This window comes from Rana temporaria, chromosome 13, assembly GCF_905171775.1.
Source record: "Rana temporaria chromosome 13, aRanTem1.1, whole genome shotgun sequence".
In the NCBI taxonomy this organism is placed as follows: domain Eukaryota; kingdom Metazoa; phylum Chordata; class Amphibia; order Anura; family Ranidae; genus Rana; species Rana temporaria.
In genome coordinates, this window is record NC_053501.1 from 119,885,194 (window position 1) to 119,907,612 (window position 22,419).

At 50.4% G+C, this 22,419-nt stretch overlaps 1 protein-coding gene across 6 annotated transcripts; it reads left to right on the plus strand.

The window, feature by feature from the left end:
- Window positions 1–57: 57 nt before the first annotated feature.
- On the plus strand, window positions 58–21,472 carry LOC120920022. 6 transcript variants are annotated; one of them, XM_040331921.1, is made up of 6 exons: window positions 1,016–1,051; window positions 1,204–1,234; window positions 10,178–10,336; window positions 15,184–15,351; window positions 19,385–19,543; window positions 21,205–21,467. In XM_040331921.1, exons 2-6 carry the CDS (start codon window positions 1,232–1,234, stop codon window positions 21,367–21,369), a joined length of 654 nt encoding a protein of 217 aa, XP_040187855.1. In that variant the 5' UTR covers window positions 1,016–1,051; window positions 1,204–1,231; the 3' UTR covers window positions 21,370–21,467. The 6 variants fall into 6 exon arrangements, with proteins under 6 accessions (XP_040187852.1, XP_040187855.1, XP_040187854.1 ...); XM_040331920.1 differs by having other exon boundaries at window positions 1,026–1,057; window positions 1,213–1,234; XM_040331919.1 differs by lacking the exons at window positions 1,016–1,051; window positions 1,204–1,234 and adding exons at window positions 1,759–1,786; window positions 1,954–1,975.
- Window positions 21,473–22,419: the final 947 nt, after the last annotated feature.

Below are 22,419 nucleotides of genomic sequence, written 5' to 3' on the forward strand. Positions count from 1 at the left end.
GGAGGAATGTAGAATTGGGAAGGGCGTTGGCCTCGGGCCCAATGGGTGCGGCTCCCCCCCTCCCCCCCCTCCTCTCAAAGTTTCCCTTCCCTGACTACAAGACTCCGATCCTTCCTCGCACCTACACCTCGTCCTCCTCATCCTCCTCCAGACACCATGGTAAGAGCCCCCCAACACCTTCTCCCCCCCCCCCCCAACACCTTCTCCCCTGAGACCCCCCCCCCCCCAAACCTTCCTCTCCCCCCCCAAATCCCCTTCCCTGACTACAACGACTCTGATCCTTCCTCGCACCTACACCTCGTCCTCCTCATCCTCCTCCAGACACCATGGTAAGAGCCCCCCAACACCTTCTCCCCCCCCCCCAACACCTTCTCCCCTGAGACCCCCCCCCCCCCCAAACCTTCCTCTCCCCCCCCCAAATCCCCTTCCCTGACTACAACGACTCTGATCCTTCCTCGCACCTACACCTCGTCCTCCTCATCCTCCTCCAGACACCATGGTAAGAGCCCCCCAACACCTTCTCCCCCCCCCAACACCTTCTCCCCTGAGACCCCCCCCCCCCCAAACCTTCTCCCCCCCCCCCCCAAATCCCCTTCCCTGACTACAACGACTCTGATCCTTCCTCGCACCTACACCTCGTCCTCCTCATCCTCCTCCAGACACCATGGTAAGAGCCCCCCAACACCTTCTCCCCCCCCCAAACCTTCTACCCTGAGACCCCCCCCCCCCCAAACCTTCTCCCTCTCCCCCCCAAATCCCCTTCCCTGACTACAAGACTCCGATCCTTCCTCGTACCTACACCTCGTCCTCCTCATCCTCCTCCAGACACCATGGTAAGAGCCCCTGAGACCCCCCCCCAAACCCTCTCCCCCCCCCCCCCAAATCCCCTTCCCTGACTACAAGACTCCGATCCTTCCTCACACCTACACCTCGTCCTCCTCATCCTCCTCCAGACACCATGGTAAGAGCCCCCCCAACACCTTCCTCTCCCTCCCCCCAAACCTTCTCCCCCGACTACAAGACTCCGATCCTTCCTCGCACCTACACCTCGTCCTCCTCATCCAGACACCATGGTAAGAGCCCCCCAACACCTTCTCCCCCCCCCCAAACCTTCTACCCTGAGACCCCCCCCAACACCTTCTCCCCCCCCCCCAAATCCCCTTCCCTGACTACAAGACTCTGATCCTTCCTCGCACCTACACCTCGTCCTCCTCATCCTCCTCCAGACACCATGGTAAGAGCCCCTGAGACCCCCCCCAAACCTTCTCCCTCCCCCCAAACCTTCTCCCTCCCCCCCCAAATCCCCTTCCCTGGCTACAAGACTCCGATCCTTCCTCGCACCTACACCTCGTCCTCCTCATCCTCCTCCAGACACCATGGTAAGAGCCCCTGAGACCCCCCCCCAAACCTTCTCCCCCCCCCCCAAATCCCCTTCCCTGACTACAAGACTCCGATCCTTCCTCGCACCTACACCTCGTCCTCCTCATCCTCCTCCAGACACCATGGTAAGAGCCCCCCCAACACCTTCCTCTCCCTCCCCCCCAACACCTTCTCCCCTGAGACCCCCCCCCCAAACCTTCTCCCTCCCCCCCCCCAAATCCCCTTCCCTGACTACAAGACTCCGATCCTTCCTCGCACCTACACCTCGTCCTCCTCATCCTCCTCCAGACACCATGGTAAGAGCCCCTGAGACCCCCCCCCCCCCCCAAACCTTCTCCCCCCCCCCAAATCCCCTTCCCTGACTACAAGACTCCGATCCTTCCTTCGCACCTACACCTCGTCCTCCTCATCCAGACACCATGGTAAGAGCCCCCCAACACCTTCTCCCCCCCCCCAAACCTTCTACCCTGAGACCCCCCCCCCCCCCAAACCTTCTCCCTCCCCCCCCCCCCCCAAATCCCCTTCCCTGACTACAAGACTCTGATCCTTCCTCGCACCTACACCTCGTCCTCCTCATCCTCCTCCAGACACCATGGTAAGAGCCCCCAACACCTTCTCCCCCCCCCCCCCCAACACCTTCTCCCCTGAGACCCCCCCCCCCAAACCTTCTCTGCACTCAGGGGAAGTTCTGGGGGATTTGTTCTTTGTTTCTCTTCCTTCCAACATTTGTCTTTATCGCTCCTTTATGTGATTGTTATATATATATATATTGTGTTTTTATTGACGTTGGATTATAAAATCGGGGGGGGGGGGGGGGGGGTCAGTCTAGTTTTATGTTCAGGTTGGAATGTTTGTTAGTAAATAATATTCTATAGAGAGGAGAGGAAGTCACTGTGTACAATATATACAATGTATCAACAACTTCATACACCCCATACAATGTATCCATCCCTCCCTCCCTGAAGATACATTGTATCCATCCCTCCCTCCCTGAAGATACATTGTATCCATCCATCCATCCCTGAAGATACAATGTATCCATCCCTCCCTCCCTGAAGATACATTGTATCCATCCCTCCCTCCCTGAAGATACATTGTATCCATCCATCCATCCCTGAAGATACATTGTATCCATCCCTCCCTCCCTGAAGATACATTGTATCCCTCCATCCCTCCCTGAAGATACATTGTATCCCTCCCTCCCTCCCTGAAGATACATTGTATCCATCCCTCCCTCCCTGAAGATACATTGTATCCATCCCTCCCTCCCTGAAGATACATTGTATCCCTCCCTCCCTGAAGATACATTGTATCCCTCCCTCCCTCCCTGAAGATACATTGTATCCCTCCATCCCTCCCTGAAGATACATTGTATCCCTCCCTCCCTCCCTGAAGATACATTGTATCCATCCCTCCCTCCCTGAAGATACATTGTATCCATCCATCCATCCCTGAAGATACATTGTATCCATCCCTCCCTCCCTGAAGATACATTGTATCCATCCCTCCCTCCCTGAAGATACATTGTATCCCTCCATCCCTCCCTGAAGATACATTGTATCCCTCCCTCCCTCCCTGAAGATACATTGTATCCATCCCTCCCTGAAGATACATTGTATCCCTCCCTCCCTCCCTGAAGATACATTGTATCCATCCCTCCCTGAAGATACATTGTATCCATCCATCCATCCCTGAAGATACATTGTATCCATCCCTCCCTCCCTGAAGATACATTGTATCCATCCCTCCCTCCCTGAAGATACATTGTATCCATCCATCCATCCCTGAAGATACATTGTATCCATCCCTCCCTGAAGATACATTGTATCCATCCATCCATCCCTGAAGATACATTGTATCCATCCATCCCTCCCTGAAGATACATTGTATCCATCCCTCCCTCCCTGAAGATACATTGTATCCATCCCTCCCTCCCTGAAGATACATTGTATCCATCCATCCATCCCTGAAGATACATTGTATCCATCCCTCCCTCCCTGAAGATACATTGTATCCATCCCTCCCTCCCTGAAGATACATTGTATCCATCCCTCCCTGAAGATACATTGTATCCCTCCCTCCCTCCCTGAAGATACATTGTATCCATCCCTCCCTCCCTGAAGATACATTGTATCCATCCATCCCTCCCTGAAGATACATTGTATCCATCCCTCCCTCCCTGAAGATACATTGTATCCATCCCTCCCTCCCTGAAGATACATTGTATCCATCCCTCCCTGAAGATACATTGTATCCCTCCCTCCCTCCCTGAAGATACATTGTATCCATCCCTCCCTGAAGATACATTGTATCCATCCATCCATCCCTGAAGATACATTGTATCCATCTCTCCCTCCCTCCCTGATACAGATCCTGTCCCCACCCCCCCCCCATCTTTCAGCTGTGGCACTACACCCCCCAGCATCCCCCTGCAGGGCCAAACATGACCCCCCCCCGATCTATTGGAGGATAGGAGGCTACTGGGGCATGCTGGGATTTTTAGTCCGTCTGCATTTCCAAGTCCCTCAAAGATTCCTGGAGGTGGGGGGTCTGATTTGTGAGGGGCCACACCTTCCTAGTTCCCCCCCCCCCCCATTGTCTGTCCATGGTGAGGGGCCACACCTTCATAGTATTCTCGGTCTGAAGAGCTGACACTCTCTGAACTTTTACTGCTGTTTGTGTTACATTGGGGAGACTTTTCTTGCCACTTCCTGTGTGGTCACCAGGACAGGAAGTGAGGAGGAAACGTGTCACCGGGAGACTTCGTTGTTTTTTTCCCCCACAGAGTAAAATAGTGGGTGTGGTTTAATCTTTGGAGGGATGGAGATCACAGGGCATGCTGGAGCTTGTAGTTCCTCCCAGACCGTCACACACACTGTGCATTCATCCTACGGCATTACATGATCGATTCCTCCCTGCAACGGAGAGTCAATAATGGTGACGGGGGCCTGACCTGTAACGGTCGCAGTGATTGATTGGCGGCTGTGTTATCAGGGCGGGGCTGATAACCTCAACACCCTGATTGTCTGTCATTCAAAACCCATCTGTCTTTCGCCATGGCAACTGATTGTTGTCACCATTGGTGTCACCGTATGTTGTGATTAAAGTGTAACCGCGGAGACTTTCACTTTGCTGTTCCATATTTCTATTGGCATCCCTACTGAGATCAGATCCCTGCGTGTCCTTGCTGTTCCATATTTCTACTGAGATCAGATCCCTGCATGTCCTTGCTGTTCCATATTTCCACTGAGATCAGATCCCTGCATGTCCTTGCTGTCCCGTATTTCCACTGAGATCAGGTCCCTGCATGTCCTTGCTGTTCCATATTTCTACTGAGATCAGATCCCTGCATGTCCTTGCTGTCCCATATTTCCACTGAGATCAGATCCCTGCATGTCCTTGCTGTCCCATATTTCCACTGAGATCAGATCCCTGCATGTCCTTACTGTTCCATATTTCTATGGACATCCCTACTGACATCAGATCTTTGCTGTTCCATATTTCCACTGACATCCCTGCTGAGATGAGATCAGTCGGCCGCACAATTGCTCTCAGCCAATGAAAGCGGCACATCAGGGGGGGCGGTAGTAAAGTGCAATCTCCGGGGGGAGGAGCAGGAAGTGTCCAATGAATGAGGAGTATAAATATTGTTACAATAGAGATACGTTTGTAAACATTGATACAATTCTTCATCAGATCACATGATCTCTCTGCAGTATAAAAGGTTTGATTGCACCTCCCCCAATGTATGAGGGGCGTGGAGGGGGGCGGGGCTCTGTGGCCAGGAAGGGGTTAACCTTCCATGGAATTTATTTTTTTAGAAATATTTGATGGGCGGCGTCATCTTCCTGTGACTAATTCTCTCCCCCGGAATGGCAGATGATTCTGGGCCTGAAGTTGCGTCACCCCCCCATCCTGACTCACTGACCTCTTCCTGATCCCTGTGGGCGCCGGGGGGGTGTGACGGATCAGAACCTCCTGACCACAAAACTCAAACTCTGCAAATTTCCTTAAACCGTTCGATTTTTGATGTTGGTGGGGAGGAGTGGTGTCCCCCATCATTGGTGGGGAGGAGGAGTGGTGTCCCCCATCGTTGGTTGGAGGAGGAGTGGTGCCCCCCATCATTGGTGGGGAGGAGGAGTGGTGTCCCCCATCGTTGGTTGGAGGAGGAGTGGTGCCCCCCATCATTGGTTGGAGGAGGAGTGGTGCCCCCCATCATTGGTTGGAGGAGGAGTGGTGCCCCCCATCATTGGTTGGAGGAGGAGTGGTGCCCCCCATCATTGGTTGGAGGAGGAGTGGTGCCCCCCATCATTGGTTGGGAGGAGGAGTGGTGTCCCCCATCGTTGGTGGGGAGGAGGAGTGGTGTCCCCCATCGTTGGTGGGGAGGAGGAGTGGTGTCCCCCATCGTTGGTGGGGAGGGGGAGTGGTGTCCCCCCATCGTTGGTGGGGAGGGGGAGTGGTGTCCCCCCATCATTGGTGGGGAGGAGTGGTGTCCCCCCATCATTGGTGGGGAGGAGTGGTGTCCCCCATCATTGGTGGGGAGGAGTGGTGTCCCCATCATTGGTGGGGAGGAGGAGTGGTGTCCCCCATCGTTGGTGGGGAGGAGGAGTGGTGTCCCCCATCGTTGGTGGGAGGAGGAGTGGTGTCCCCCGTCGTTGGTGGGGAGGAGGAGTGGTGTCCCCATCATTGGTGGGGAGGAGGAGTGGTGTCCCCATCATTGGTGGGGAGGAGGAGTGGTGTCCCCCGTCGTTGGTGGGGAGGAGGAGTGGTGTCCCCCGTCGTTGGTGGGGAGGAGGAGTGGTGTCCCCCGCCGTTGGTGGGAGGAGGAGTGGTGTCCCCCGCCGTTGGTGGGGAGGAGGAGTGGTGTCCCCCGCCGTTGGTGGGGAGGAGGAGTGGTGTCCCCCGCCGTTGGTGGGGAGGAGGAGTGGTGTCCCCCCATCGTTGGTGGGGAGGAGGAGTGGTGTCCCCCCATCGTTGGTGGGGAGGAGGAGTGGTGTCCCCCCATCGTTGGTGGGGAGGAGGAGTGGTGTCCCCCCATCGTTGGTGGGGAGGAGTGGTGTCCCCCCATCGTTGGTGGGGAGGAGGAGTGGTGTCCCCCCATCGTTGGTGGGGAGGAGGAGTGGTGTCCCCCCGTCGTTGGTGGGGAGGAGGAGTGGTGTCCCCCCGTCGTTGGTGGGGAGGAGGAGTGGTGTCCCCCCGTCGTTGGTGGGGAGGAGGAGTGGTGTCCCCCCGTCGTTGGTGGGGAGGAGGAGTGGTGTCCCCCCGTCGTTGGTGGGGAGGAGGAGTGGTGTCCCCCCGTCGTTGGTGGGGAGGAGGAGTGGTGTCCCCCATCGTTGGTGGGGAGGAGGAGTGGTGCCCCCCGCCGTTGGTGGGGAGGAGGAGTGGTGTCCCCCGTCGTTGGTGGGGAGGAGGAGTGGTGTCCCCCGCCGTTGGTGGGAAGGAGTGGTGGTGTCCCCCGTCTTTGGTGTCAGTGGGAGGAATAGTTGCCCCAAGGGCCAGATAAAGGCAATGAAAGAGCCCCATCCGGTCCCCTAAACTGGTACATGACCCCCTCATAGCGCCCAATAGTAGAAGGTCAAATGGCGGTGAATTTATTGGCGAGCCGCTGACATCTCGGAGACCTTGGACTGGAGTCCCGGAAGCGGTGTTGGTTCCAGGGCACCGCTTAGCCTTGCGGCATAAGTGACAGGTTCTCTTAAGTATTAAGACCTCTACTTCATTCCCGAAGGTCCTGTGAGCCCCTCGGTGGCCAGGTTTGGGAAAGCCCTGGAATAGTCGGGACCCCCGGGGTTTGGGAAGACTCTGATATGTTGAGGGGGCTGAAGACCCTCGGTGCTCAAATTCCATTGATTGCCAAACAGTTATATAACACGGCGGTCAGGTCATTGCTTTCCAGCCAACGCCCACCCCAAACGTCTCCCTGTCTGTCTCCACCCGGGCGTGTCGTCACATGTTCGTAGAACCTGACATTCCGGAATCTGGAGATCATGCGGAGCTACAAAGGCAGCCGTGCCGGAAAACCAGAACTTTCACTTTTTGGCTGCCTTCCACCTCTGTCTCCCCACTCCAGAACTGGGGGGGTTGGAGATTTAGCGCACGCCCCCCCCCCCCCCCCCCCCCCGTATAATTTTGGGGAAGACCTCATTCTTATCACCATGCGTGTCTTCTCATGGTCAGAGAATCAATGCTGGACGTCCAAGAAAGACACCAAAACACCGACGTCATCATCCATCTGCTCTTCCCGGCCATTCCATCTTGATCTTTCAATTCCATCCCATGATTGACCAATTAGTCAATCCCATCCACTGTCCCGTCCAATCCCATCCACCGTCCCGTCCAATCCCTTCCATCGTCCCTTCAACTCCATCCCATAATTATTGACCCTTAGCCCATTCCATCCACCGTCCCATCCATCGTCCCTTCAACTCCATCCCATAATTATTGACCAATTAGTCCATCCCATCCACCGTCCCATCCAACATCCCATAATTATTGACCCTTAGCCCATTCCATCCACCAGCCAATCCCATCCATCGTCCCTTCAACTCCATCCCATCCACCGTCCCGTCCAATCCCATTCATCGTCCCCTCAACTCCATCCCATAATTATTGACCATTAGCCCATCCACCGTCCTGTCCAATCCCTTCCATCGTCCCTTCAACTCCATCCCATAATTATTGACCCTTAGCCCTTCCCATCCACCGTCCCGCCCAATCCCATCCAACATCCCATAATTATTGACCCTTAGCCCATTCCATCCACCAGCCAATCCCATTCATCGTCCCCTCAACTCCATCCCATAATTATTGACCCTTAGCCCATCCTATCCACCGTCCTGTCCAATCCCTTCCATCGTCCCTTCAACTCCATCCCATAATTATTGACCATTATCCCATCCACCATCCCGTCCAATTCCATCCATCGTCCCTTCAATTCCATCCCATAATTATTGACCCTTAGCCCGTCCCGTCCAATCCCATTCATCGTCCCCTCAACTCCATCCCATAATTATTGACCATTAGCCCATCCACCGTCCTGTCCAATCCCATCCATCGTCCCTTCAACTCCATCCCATAATTATTGACCATTAGCCCGTCCCATCCACCGTCCAGTCCAATTCCATCCATCGTTTATTATCCCATCATTGGTCACTGTGACGGATCTCTGATACCGTGTATGGGAACCTCCATCAGACCCGTGTCTCCCGTCCTCCAAACTCACCCGCAGTCAGCAGATTTGCTATAACCGGCCCTTCACCCCCCAATCACAATCACTCGGTGTCCCGCGGTCGTGTCACAGAGCTGAAGAACGGGAGATGACGGTGTAAACGCATCTCCCCGTTCTTCCTAGTGACATGTCACTGATCGAATGCTCCCTGTCTTCGGGAACAGCGATCAGTCACATGATCGCCGCCATTACTAGTAAAAAAAAAAAACGCCATAAAACGATCCCCTATTTTGTAGACGCTATAACTTTTGCGCAAACCAATCAATAAACGCTTATTGCGATTATTTTTTGAAAAAACGCATCGATCCTACAGATGCATCATTGTATGATTTTCATTGTATTTGTAGGATCGACATGTTTCGCCCCCTATTGAGGCTTCTTCAGGATCCACTTGTACACCAAACATGATATTATATAAACAGATTGTTTACTTATCATATCATTATGTTTAGTGTACAAGTGTATCCTGAAGAAGCCTCAATATAGGCAAAAAACACGTTGATCCTACAGATACAATGAAAATTGCACACAGATATATCTGTAGGTTAAAAGTTTTTTTGCCTATATTGAGGCTTCTTTAGGATCAACTTGTACACCAAATATGATATTAAGTACGCTCTCTCATAATCTGTTTATATAATCTCATGTTTTGTGTAATTTTCATTGTATCTGTAGTATAAACATGTTTTTGCCGAATATTGAGGCTTCTTCAGGATACACTTGTACACCAAACATTATATTATATAAACAGATTGTTTACTTATCATATTATGATGTTTGTTGTACAAGTGTATCCTGAAGAAGCCTCAATATAGGCAAAAAAACACGTTGATCCTACAGCTACAATGAAATTCACACAGATATATTTGTAGGATTAACATGTTTTTTTTTCCTATATTGAGGCTTCTTCAGGATCCACTTGTACACCAGACGTCATGATATGATATTAAGTAAACGTTCTCATGATCTGTTTATATAACATCATGTTTGGTGTACAAGTGGATCCTGAAGAAGCCTCAATATAGGCAAAAACAAGTTTATCCTACAGATAAATCTTCGTGAGATTTTTTTATTGTAGCTGTAGGATCAACGTGTTTTTGCCTAATATTGAGGCTTCTTCAGCATCCAGTTGTACACCAAATATCATGATATTAAGTAAGCATTCTCCTCCTAATCTGTTTATACAATATCATGTTTGCTGTACAAGTGGATCCTGAAGAAGCCTCAATAGGGGCGAAACACGTTGATCCTACAGAGATATCTTCGTACAATTTTTTTTTTTTCATTGAATACGTTTTAATACAATGTTTTTATGCATATTTTTGCTTCTTCGTTGCCCTGGGCACACTAAATATCCCCTCACCTCCTCATAACTCACCTTTTTTAAAGGGTACATGAGTAAAATGTATTTCTTCAATAATTACCGTCATTCATTTTCATCCATCATCCCATCCAGTTCATACCCATCTATCACTTCATGGGCACAGGGATAGTGTCTGTACACGTACCCATGTTTTGGGTATTGCCGATTTTGAATTTCATGATTACATTATTTTATTTTTATTCAAGGCTCAGATGAAGCAGAGCAACCCCACGGAAATGGAGCGATCCATGGAGAAGATCATCACAATCTTCCAGAGGTACGCTGGCAAGGAAGGCAACGCCACCTCCATGAACTTCAAGGAGTTTGAGCAGTTCATGACCGCCGAGCTGGGCTCATTCACCAAGGTGAGCGATCGATTGATGTCTTGAGTCTCTCTCTATTCATCTGCCGGTGTGTGTGTGTGTGAGATCTGTGAGGCTTTTATTGTCCAGAGCTTTGTCTGATAACTGGAAGAGCCCTATAGTGGGGCAGAATGGTTGTGAGTCAATGTACAAGAGGTGTATCCTCCAAATTTTTTGAGACAGTTCCATCTGTTGGTAACCACCAACCCCTTCCCAAGGGCGCTAGTGATCCTCTGTCCCTACAGACGAGGGGTCTTTTTGTTTTTCTTCCTTCAGCTATTCTCTGGTTGCAAAGCACAAGATGCCACCAAAGGTAATTGTAAGTTCTCTGCATGCGCAGCAACCATACTTAGTCAAAGGTCCCCGTTGGTCTCCTGGATCAACTCCTAGGATCCATAACGTCTCACTACTTCAACCTTCAACCTATCTCCTCCTGGTTGCCTGTGTTATGGCTCTAAATGTAACCTGCCTGCCCACAACATGTACTTGCCTATTGGCTTACAAATTTGGCTTGAACAGTTGTAGCCAGTTGGCCAAACAAGGGTTGCTACTTGGGAGCAATCACTAGTAGCACCCTCTACCTTAGGTAGGTGTGTTCCAAAGGTAGTGTTTTTTTGTTTTTACAGCCAGTGACGGTAACTTAAGGCAGGCTTTCAGCTAGGCCTGTTTGATTTTGATCTGGGGAGTGGTTTAGAGTAGCAGCAGGTGACTGACATGTTACGTCATCTCTCTGGTGACTCCCTCTGGTTTCCAGAAGGTTCTAGAAAAGAGGCGGGGAAAGAGAACTGTGGTGTATCAGGGCACCCTGACCAATCCCCTAACTAGGATTGGCAGGGAGCAGGCCTCTTTGATATACCCAGGGTCAGCCTGCTGTGGGAGGAGTTGTCGGGGGTGGAAGAACTGAGCGATGGAGTGTTAGGCTCCAACCACAGGCGAAAGAGAAAGTCCAAAAGCTCAAAACGAGACCTTCTGACCACCAAGTCACCAAAGAACTCCAAATGAGTTTTCGATTTACGCACAGCTGGTAAGGGTGATCTTGGCTTCCATCATGCCAAATAAAGTGTAGAAGATGTGACCACGCATCAGCCGTCCTTTGAACGACTTTTATTTCACATAATTCTTACAAACTTTTGCCTAAAAGAAAATGGTCTTCATTAGCAACCTTGCACTTAAAAAGATCACTTAAAGTACTTGCTGGAGGCATTGTTTTTCCTTCTTCTCGTTGTTGTTGTTTTCCTTCTTCTTCTCGTTGTTGTTGTTGTTTTCCTTCTTCTTCTCGTTGTTGTTGTTTTCCTTCTTCTTCTTGTTGTTGCTGTTGTTGTTTTTCCTTCTCATTGTTGCTGTTTTCCTTCTTCTCGTTGTTGTTTTCCTTGTTGTTTCCCTTCTTCTTCTCGTTGTTGGTTTTTCTTCTTCTTCTCGTTGTTGGTTTTTCTTCTTCTCCTCGTTGTTGGTTTTTCTTCTTCTTCTCGTTGTTGGTTTTTCTTCTTCTTCTCGTTGTTGGTTTTTCTTCTTCTTCTCGTTGTTGTTGTTGTTTCCCTCCTTCTTCTCGTTGTTGTGGTTTTCCTCCTTCTTCTCGTTGTTGTGGTTTTCCTCCTTCTTCTCGTTGTTGTGGTTTTCCTCCTTCTTCTCGTTGTTGTGGTTTTCCTCCTTCTTCTCGTTGTTGCTGTTGTGGTTTTCCTTCTTCTTGTTGTTTCTGTTTTCCTTCTTCTTGTTGTTTTCCTTGTTGTTGTTTCCCTTCTTCTTCTCGTTGTTGTTGTTTCCCTTCTTCTTCTCGTTGTTGTTGTTTCCCTTCTTCTTCTCGTTGTTGTTGTTTCCCTTCTTCTTCTCGTTGTTGTTGTTTCCCTTCTTCTTCTCGTTGTTGTTGTTTCCCTTCTTCTTCTCGTTGTTGGTTTTCCTTGTTGTTGTTGTTTCCCTTCTTCTTCTCGTTGTTGTTGTGGTTTTCCTTCTTCTCGTTGTTGGTTTTCCTTCTTCTCGTTGTTGGTTTTCCTTCTTCTCGTTGTTGGTTTTCCTTGTTGTTGTTGTTTCCCTTCTTCTTCTCGTTGTTGTTGTGGTTTTCCTTCTTCTTGTTGTGGTTTTCCTTCTTTTTCTCGTTGTTGGTTTTCCTTCTTCTCAGTTGTTGGTTTTCCTTCTTCTTTTCATTGTTGTTTTTTCCTTCTTCTCGTTGTTGCTGTTGTTGGTTTTCCTTCTTCTCATTGTTGGTTTTCCTTCTTCTTCTCATTGTTGGTTTTCCTTCTTCTTTTCATTGTTGGTTTTCCTTCTTCTTTTCATTGTTGTTTTTTCCTTCTTCTCGTTGTTGCTGTTGTTGGTTTTCCTTCTTCTTCTCATTGTTGGTTTTCCTTCTTCTTTTCATTGTTGGTTTTCCTTCTTCTTTTCATTGTTGGTTTTCCTTCTTCTCGGTTGTTTTTTGTGTGTTTTCCCTTTTTTCCACCCCCTTCCCTTTTTACGTCTCAACAGAAGGTGCCCAGTCTGGGCAACTGAATTTTTATTTTATTTTTAATTCTGGGGGATTTCCAATGGTCAGAGCCCCTCTTATTTCAGACGGTCGGACCAAACCGATGAGACTGGCCCGTCGGACCGTTTTCATCGGTTCACCTCTGAAGTGGCCGTACGGCCTGATATGCGTACACACCGTCAGTCCAAAATCCGAGCGGGTCAGAACGCGGTGACGTCAAACACACGACGTGCTGAATAAAACGAAGTTCAATGCTTCCAAGCATGCGTCGACTTGATTCTGAGCATGCGCGGGTTTTGAACCGATGCTTTTCTGTACCAACCATCGGTTTGGTCCGATGGGGCAGCGGTCTATCGGTTCGGTTTTGAAGCATGTTTAGAAATTTTGGACCGAAGGAAACAAGACCGATGCCCTATACACACGGTCTGTTTGGTCCGATGAAAATGAACTTCGGTTCATTCTCATCGGACCAAACCGACCGTGTGTACGCGGCCTTAGATTTAATGAGTTGGGTGGACTCACATTCCAGAAGAAAGATCTTAATTCTGATGTTAGGATAATGACTTAAGTGGTAGGATGACTATAATGGGATTGGAGGGGGAGGGGCAGTATAGCTGGTTAAATTAAATGGGATTTACAGTGCAAGGAGCCTCTGAATGGTCACATGCCTGAGCAGTCTATACTGACAATAGTGGTGGGGGGAGGTTGGAATTCCGAGACGGCAAGTAAAGTTCTTGGGGTTCTTTTTTTTAGTAAACCTCATATAGTATAAGCCCTGTACAGATTTGTTATCCCTACACTCATTTTGTAAATATGTACACTTCTCTTCTTTTTTTTTTTCCTGATACTCAATAAAAGTGTATTGATAACGAAGAAGGAAGGGACATATCTTGCATACCTGGTGCTAAATATTTGGCACCACGTGCCCGTTTCTTGCCTGTTGCACCATTATGCTCCATAAAGGTCTACAAGGCTTTCAGGATCGGCACCCAGAACGAGCGTACATTGGGCCGGATTCAGAAAGAAGATACGACGGCGTATCTCCTGATACGCCGTCGTATCTCTGAGTCCGACCGTCGTATCTATGCGCCTGATTCAGAGAATCAGGTTACGCATAGATATGCCTAAGATCCGACAGGTGTAAGTGACTTACACCGTCGGATCTTAGGCTGCAATTCCAGGCCGGCCGCTATGTGGTGCTTCCATATCTTTTACGCGTCGAATATGCTAATGAGCATTTACGCCCATTCAGAAACGAACGACCGCCCGGCGTTTTTTTTTTTTACGTCGTTTGCGTTCGGCTTTTTCCGGCGGAAAGTTACCCCTGCTATAGCAGGGGTAAGTGCGGCGTATCCTATGTTAAGTATGGCCGTCATTCCCGCGCCGAGTTTTGAATTTTTTTTTACGCCGTTTGCACAAGTCGTTCGCGAATACGGATGGACGTAATTTATGTTAACGCCGAAACCAATGACGTCCTTGCGACGTCATTTGGAGCAATGCGCGCTGGGATATTTTACGGACAGCGCATGCGCCGTTCAACTAAAACGTCAAAAACGCGGGGTCAACATAAATTTAAATAAAACACGCCCCCCTACATCCCCATTTGAATTACGCGGCCTTACGCCGCAACACATACGCTATGCCGCTCTAACTAAGGGCGCAAGTTCTTTGTGAATAAGAAAACTTGCGCCGTAACGTATAGGAGATGCGTTACGCGGGCCGGACAGATATGCCAATGTATCTGAATCCGGCCCATTGACTTTTAGCCCATCCCATTCACCGTCCCTTCAGCTCCATCCCATAATTGACCATTTGTCCATCCCATCCACCATCCCGTCCAAATCTATCCATTACTTCTTTGTTACGAATCAACATTCGGACCAAATTTCCGTTTCAGATGTCTCTGAATTTCCAAATCGCTATAGTGACACATTTTTCAATGAATATGAAATTGTAAAACGATTTCTTAAATTTGAAACCTATTGCAATAAATACAGTAAGGTATAAGAGTGAAATAAGGAGATGATTCCTATTTAAGCTGCTGAATAGAATTTCTTCGATTCTTTGTATTGTATTCTTTGTATTGTATTTTATAAAGCAGCCTAAGTAGGAATCATCATATTTCACTTTGTATACATTACTGTATTTATTGCAATATAATTCCGTTTCGAATTTGATGTCAAAGTAGCGAATATATCAAACCAATTCCAAAACCTTCTAACAGAACAAATTATTAACTTGTAACAAAACAAATTTCTTCCATTGTGCACATCTCTAAAGATAAAATTTACAATATTTGTTTTATTGCCGTCCGTGATGTGTGTGTGTGTGTTTTTTCTTTTTTATGTTTGTTTTTGATGACACCCTCTGTCTCCTTTCCTCACTCTTTGTTCCCAAGAACCAGAAGGACCCGCAGACGATCTTGAAGAAGATAATGAAGTCTGTAGATGGTGGGGTTGATGGAAAGCAGGATGGAGAGATTGACTTTCAAGAGTTTCTCAACCTTATCGGTGGGATGATGGTGGCCGGTCATGAGGCCTTGATGAAGTTACCACCAACGCAAAAGGTATCCTACTTGCCTTGCTCCCCTTCCCTACTTGCCTTGCTCACCTCCTCTACTTGCCTTGCCTTGCTCACCTCCCCTACTTACCTTGCTCACCTCCTCTACTTGCCTTGCCTTGCTCACCTCCTCTACTTGCCTTGCCTTGCTCACCTCCTCTACTTGCCTTGCCTTGCTCACCTCCTCTACTTGCCTTGCCTTGCTCACCTCCCCTACTTGCCTTGCCTTGCTCACCTCCCCTACTTGCCTTGCCTTGCTCACCTCCCCTACTTGCCTTGCCTTGCTCACCTCCTCTACTTGCCTTGCCTTGCTCACCTCCTCTACTTGCCTTGCCTTGCTCACCTCCTCTACTTGCCTTGCCTTGCTCACCTCCCCTACTTGCCTTGCCTTGCTCACCTCCCCTACTTGCCTTGCCTTGCTCACCTCCCCTACTTGCCTTGCCTTGCTCACCTCCTCTACTTGCCTTGCCTTGCTCACCTCCTCTACTTGCCTTGCCTTGCTCACCTCCCCTACTTGCCTTGCCTTGCTCACCTCCCCTACTTGCCTTGCTCACCTCCCCTACTTGCCTTGCTCACCTCCCCTACTTGCCTTGCTCACCTCCCCTACTTGCCTTGCTCACCTCCCCTACTTGCCTTGCTCACCTCCCCTACTTGCCTTGCTCACCTCCCCTACTTGCCTTGCTCACCTCCCCTACTTGCCTTGCTCCCCTTCCCACTACTTGCCTTGCTCCTCTCTCTGCTTGCCTTGCTCCTCTCCCTACTTGCCTTGCTCCTCTCCCTGCTTGCCTTGCTCCTCTCCCTACTTGCCTTGCTCACCTCCTCTACTTGCCTTGCCTTGCTCACCTCCCCTACTTGCCTTGCTCACCTCCTCTACTTGCCTTGCCTTGCTCACCTCCCCTACTTGCCTTGCCTTGCTCACCTCCTCTACTTGCCTTGCCTTGCTCACCTCCTCTACTTGCCTTGCCTTGCTCACCTCCCCTACTTGCCTTGCCTTGCTCACCTCCCCTACTTGCCTTGCCTTGCTCACCTCCCCTACTTGCCTTGCCTTGCTCACCTCCTCTACTTGCCTTGCCTTGCTCACCTCCTCTACTTGCCTTGCCTTGCTCACCTCCTCTACTTGCCTTGCCTTGCTCACCTCCCCTACTTGCCTTGCTCACCTCCCCTACTTGCCTTGCTCACCTCCCCTACTTGCCTTGCTCACCTCCCCTACTTGCCTTGCTCACCTCCCCTACTTGCCTTGCTCCCCTTCCCACTACTTGCCTTGCTCCTCTCCCTGCTTGCCTTGCTCCTCTCCCTGCTTTGCCTTGCTCCTCTCCCTGCTTTGCCTTGCTCCTCTCCCTGCTTTGCCTTGCTCCTCTCCCTGCTTTGCCTTGCTCCTCTCCCTGCTTTGCCTTGCTCCTCTCCCTGCTTTGCCTTGCTCCTCTCCCTGCTTTGCCTTGCTCCTCTCCCTGCTTTGCCTTGCTCCCCTCCCTGCTTTGCCTTGCTCCTCTCCCTGCTTTGCCTTGCTCCTCTCCCTGCTTGCCTTGCTCCTCTCCCTGCTTTGCCTTGCTCCTCTCCCTGCTTTGCCTTGCTCCTCTTTTCTACTTGCCTTGCTCCTCTTTTCTACTTGCCTTGCCTTGCCTTGCTCCTCTCCCTACCTGCCTATTTAACCTTTCCCGCCTCGGCTCCGTCAACGGCCAAACGTTGTTGCTTAGCAGTATTTGTTTGTTTGACGCGATGAATCATCCTGGTTTGCGGATCACACCGGATGTGTAACGAGAAACTCTGCAAAAGTCAACAGCCAGAGGGAACGGGGTGAAGAATTTTTTATTTTTTTAAAGTAGCAGGCCGTACCCGGAATGAAAAAAATTAAAGCAGAATGCACATTTTTTTTTTTTTAAGGCAGAATTAGATTTAAAAAAAGGATCCTCTCCTGGCATTTTAACCACTTAAGCCCCGAGCCTCTTTCTGAGATTTGGTGTTTACAAGTTAAAAACAAGTTTTTTTTTTTTGCTATAAAATTACTTAAAACCCCCAAACATTATAACATTTTTTTCAAACACCCTAGAGAATTAAAAGGGCGGTCGTTTCAATACTTATTGTCACACCATATTCACGTAATGGTCCTAAAAGCACACTTTTTTGGGGGGGAAATCATTTTTTTATTATTAAAAAAATAACAGTACATTTTTTTTTATTGTGAAAGATAATGTTAGGCCGAGTATGCCTCCACTCTTCTAGGAAGGCTTTCTAAAAGATTTTGGAGGGCGTCTTTGAGAATTTGTGATGTTGGATCCTGATGGTGGGTGAAAAGACCTGGCTCACACAATAAACCCCACGTTGGGCACCAAATAAAAAAAACTTGTCTTGCGATCGGCATTCCAATTAATCCCAAAAGTGTTCGGTAGGGTTGAGGTCAGGGCTCTGTGCAGGACACTCAAATTCCTCTACCCCAAATTGGTCACGCCATGTCTTTATGGAGCTAACTTTGTACACAGTCATGCTGGAACAGAAAAAGGGCCTTCACCAAACTGTTATCCCTTGGGAGCCTAGACAGTGGCACCTCGGATTACGACCATAATCCGTTCCAGGAGAATGCTCGTAATCCAAAGCACTTGCATATCAAAGCGAGTTTTCCCATAGAAGTCAATGGAAACGAAAATAATTTGTTTCGCATTGACTTCAATGGCATGCAATACCGCATGTGGCCAGAGGTGGGGGGGGCGCCGGAGAGCCTCAGGACAACCGAGGACAGCTCGGCTAAACTGGGGGTGGAAACCCCGGGAACTGATTATTTCCGAGGTTTTCTGCTCGGCTCTGCTTGGCTCCACCTCAGGCCAAACGCAGTACTGCACACCGCTTTGGCTGGAATCATGCTCATGTTGCGAGACAACACTCGCAAACAGAGTTAGGGTTTTTTTAAAATACAGAGCTCGTATTGCGACACGCTCGCCAACCACGTTACTCGCAATCCGAGGTTCCACTGAAAATGTATAAAACGACCTTGCGCAACCTTTACTTCTCCAGAGGAACCCCCTAAGTTTTTCAGGTCACAGGGAACCCTTACTAAAACCAACCTTTTGAGGGCCCATTTTGCCTTTTACAGAGGGCAAAAAAAAGGATTGGTGTCATGCTGCTGGCTCTGCCAAGTGGTGTCCGGTCTTGGAACTGGGTAGGCGCCACCGAATGGCAGGTCAATCAACCACAGCTCCAGGAACCCCCTAGAGACCTCTCAAGGAACCTTGGGTGAGAGAAGCTGGTCTACATGGTCTTTTATGTAGTATTAAGGGTCCCCTTCACCTCATCTGGAGTGCAGTGGCGGCTGGCGCTCAAAATTTTTGGGGGGAGCGCAAAACAAACTGAATTTTTTTTGGGGGGGGGGGAAAACCCCCATCAAATGCTGCCGCTTTGCCGAATGCTGCCAGTGTGCCCATCAAATACTGCCACTGCGCCATAATTTGGCACAGTAGCAGCATATTATGGGCAGCATTTTGCTGCCAAATGTTGCCAGGGTGCCCAATAAATGCTGCCAGTGTGACGCCCACTCGCCGTCTGCCCGGCACTTCCCTGTCTTGGTGGGGCAGCGGGTGATGGCGACGAGCGGGGGTCCTTCATGTCTCCTGCGGGCACCTCGACACCGTCCTCATCTCCCGACTACTGCCCTCGCGTCCCGTCGGGTGTCCAATAGCGGCGCCCGTTTCAGCCAATCGAGGTGACATGGTAACCAGACCAGTTTACCTGATTGGCTGAGAGGCGGGTCAGTGTTAGGGAAGCAATGGGGCCTATGGGGTCGGGCACATGAATAGGGGGCGTCAGCGATGACCATATATAGATTCATGCAATGCATGAATCTATGGAGAGAGCAGGATAGGGGGAGAGGGGGCGAAGCTCATGCGCCCTTTATGAAGGCGCCGCCATTGCTGGAGCGAGGTTGACACTTATTTGTATTCCTTGTTGTGTCTATTGTTGCCGTCTCCTCCAATGTGGTCTTTGTTGGCGGCTCTGAGAACATCGAAATACACTTTGTGTGACTGTACGTGTGCCGTATCTTTCCCCCGCAGAACCCCGTCTCCGCCACTAAACCAACAGACATGGAAACCGCCATGGAAAGCATCGTTCGCATCTACCAACACTACGCCGGCAAGAAAGGCGCCAAAAACCAGATGGACTACACGGAGTTCGAGGGATTCATGAAGACCGAACTCAACTCCTTCACCGCTGTACGTACCTCGGCTGTAATCTCTTCCAGGTGGTCTCCATGTTTATTTGGTTCTTCTGGGTAGTGGATAGTTTAGGGAAATGGGTGTCATACACCACCCCCACCATTAGATGGAGACACTTGCTAAGCTTTATTATTTTATCCAACCATCTCCTCCCCAGCCTGGCGTTCCCTGCCCTCCTGAAGGCTCCGCATCACATGTGGGCGTTGCCTAGGCAAATACAGCCTGCCTAGGAGCGCCCGTTCCTCCAGACTAACCCAACCCCCCCCCCCCAATCAAGGCATTTGCATAACCCCCTCCCACTGCTTGCATCACCATGGCTGAGGGCTTTAGAGAGGAGTACTGAGGTCGGGGGGGCGATTGATTGACGCTGGTCCTCAGTCTGAGGACAGAGCTGAGACTGGGGGGAGACATTTAGTTTGTATGCTGATAGGAGGAGAGAGCAGAGTGACGGGTAAACTCATCGCTGTGCTGCTTCTCTTTTCACCGTCCAGTCACAGGTTGGTGGGGGCTTGTCCGGGATGATCTGAGTTTAGCGGAAGTGGGTTGAATTGAATGATGCTGGCCCTCAGACTGAGGACAGAGCCGAGACTGGGGGGGGGGAGGGGGGAGACATTTAGTTTGTATGCTGTTAGAAAGAGAGAGCAGAGTGACAGATGACCTCATCGCTTGCGCTGCTTCTCCTTTCACCGTCCAGTCACAGGTGTGGGGGCTCGTCCGGGATGATCTGAGTTTAGCGGAATGGGTTGAATGACGCTGGCCCTCAGTCTGAGGACAGAGCTGAGACTGGGAGGGAGGGAGGATACATTTAGTTTGTATGCTGATGGGAGGAGAGAGCAGAGTGACAGGTAAACTCATTGCTGTGCTGCTTCTCCTTTCACCATCCAGTCACAGATGTGGGGGCTCGTCCGGGATGATCTGAGTTTAGCGGAAGTGGATTGAATGACGCTGGTCCTCAGTCTGAGGACAGAGCTGAGACTGGGGGGAGGGTGGAGACATTTAGTTTGTATGCTGATAGGATGAGAGAGCGGAGTGACCGATGACCTCATCGCTGCGCTGCTTCTCCTTTCACCTTCCAGTCACAGGTTGGTGGGGGCTCGTCCGGGATGATCTGAGTTCATCGGAATGGGATTGAGTGACGCTGGCCCTCAGTCTGAGGACAGAGCTGAGGGGGGAGGGGGGGAGACATTTAGTTTGTATGCTGATAGGAAGAGAGAGCAGAGTGACAGATGACCTCATCGCTGCGCTGCTTCTCCTTTCACCGGCTAGTGACAGGTGTGGGGGCTCGTCCGGGATGATCAGCGGAAGTGGATTGAATGACGTTGGTCCTCAGTCTGAGGACAGAGCCGAGACTGGGGGGAGGGAGGAGACATTTAGTTTGTATGCTGATAGGAAGAGAGAGCAGAGTGACAGATGACCTCATCGCTGCGCTGCTTCTCCTTTCACCGTCCAGTCACAGGTGTGGGGGCTCGTCTGGGATGATCTGAGTCCCCCGGAAGTGGATTGAATGACGCTGGCCCTCAGTCTGAGGACATCCAGTGACACTTATCATTCCCACAAAACCGAGTCTGCTTCAGGGACTTGTCTGCTCGGATGGAGGCGGAGCATAAAGAGCGTGAAATCGCGTCCTTAATCCAGTATTTTTCTGTCCCTTCCTGTAGAATCAGAAGGACCCGAACATCGTCCGTCGGTTGATGGAGTCGGTGGACGGCAGCACGGATGGGAAACAGGACAAGCAACTGGATTTCCAGGAGTTCATGAACCTGATTGGCGGGATGATGGTCGCCTGTCACGCTGCGTTTGTGACTCACATGAAGAGGGTCTGAGGGCGCCGCGGGGCGAGCGCCGCACTTTTCATCCATTCCACGTTCTGCTGTCAATGTTTTACATGTTGTCGTTTCTTCTAATAAAAAGTTTAAATCGATAAAAGATTTGTTGGGTCTGGTGGACTGGAGAAGACGTGATATGGGGGGCCCGGGGGGGTCCCTCTGCGTCGTCATGTACTGGACACCTTCCACCCCCTCCTTGTATTTGGCCTTGTGATTGGGGCTCAAAAAGTGCCTTAGAAAGGATTCTGCCCTCTACTGGTCACGTGGATGGATGCTGCCAGAGCCAGGGGATCAGTTGAGTGTTCCACCTTATCCCTGCACTAAAAAAGCAGGAGAGGGCCCCCATTGCAACGGTAGATTTTTGTCCTATTTCTGGAATTTAAAATAAAGCTGGTTTTACTTTATCATCTTACTAGTCCCCCTATATACCAGGGTCCCATTAGAGTGCCCCCTTTGCATTGGGTGTCCCCATTAGGGTGCCCCCTTTGCATTGGGTGCCCCCTTTACATTGGGTGTCCCCATTGGGGTGCCCCCTTTACATGGGTGTCCCCATTGGGGTGCCCCCTTTACATAGGGTCATTGGGGTGCCCCCTTTACATAGGGTCATTGGGGTGCCCCCTTTACATAGGGTCATTGGGGTGCCCCCTTTACATAGGGTCATTGGGGTGCCCCCTTTACATTGGGTGTCCCCCATTAGGGTGCCCCGCTTTACATTGGGTGTCCCCATTAGGCTGCCCCCTTTACATTGGGTGTCCCCATTAGGCTGCCCCCTTTACATTGGGTGTCCCCATTAGGGTGCCCCCTTTGCATTGGGTGCCCCCTTTACATTGGGTGTCCCCATTGGGGTGCCCCCTTTACATTGGGTGTCCCCATTGGGGTGCCCCCTTTACATAGGGTGTCCCCATTGGGTGCCCCCTTTACATAGGGTCATTGGGGTTGCCCCCTTTACATAGGGTCATTGGGGTGCCCCCTTTACATAGGGTCATTGGGGTGCCCCCTTTACATAGGGTCATTGGGGTGCCCCCTTTACATAGCGTGTCCCCATTA

Coding starts and splice junctions, on each gene's coding strand:
- LOC120920022 (XM_040331918.1), top strand. Junction 15,352..19,384: donor AGTTACCACCAACGCAAAAG/GTATCCTACTTG, acceptor TTTCCCCCGCAG/AACCCCGTCTCCGCCACTAA. Junction 19,544..21,204: donor AACTCAACTCCTTCACCGCT/GTACGTACCTCG, acceptor CCCTTCCTGTAG/AATCAGAAGGACCCGAACAT.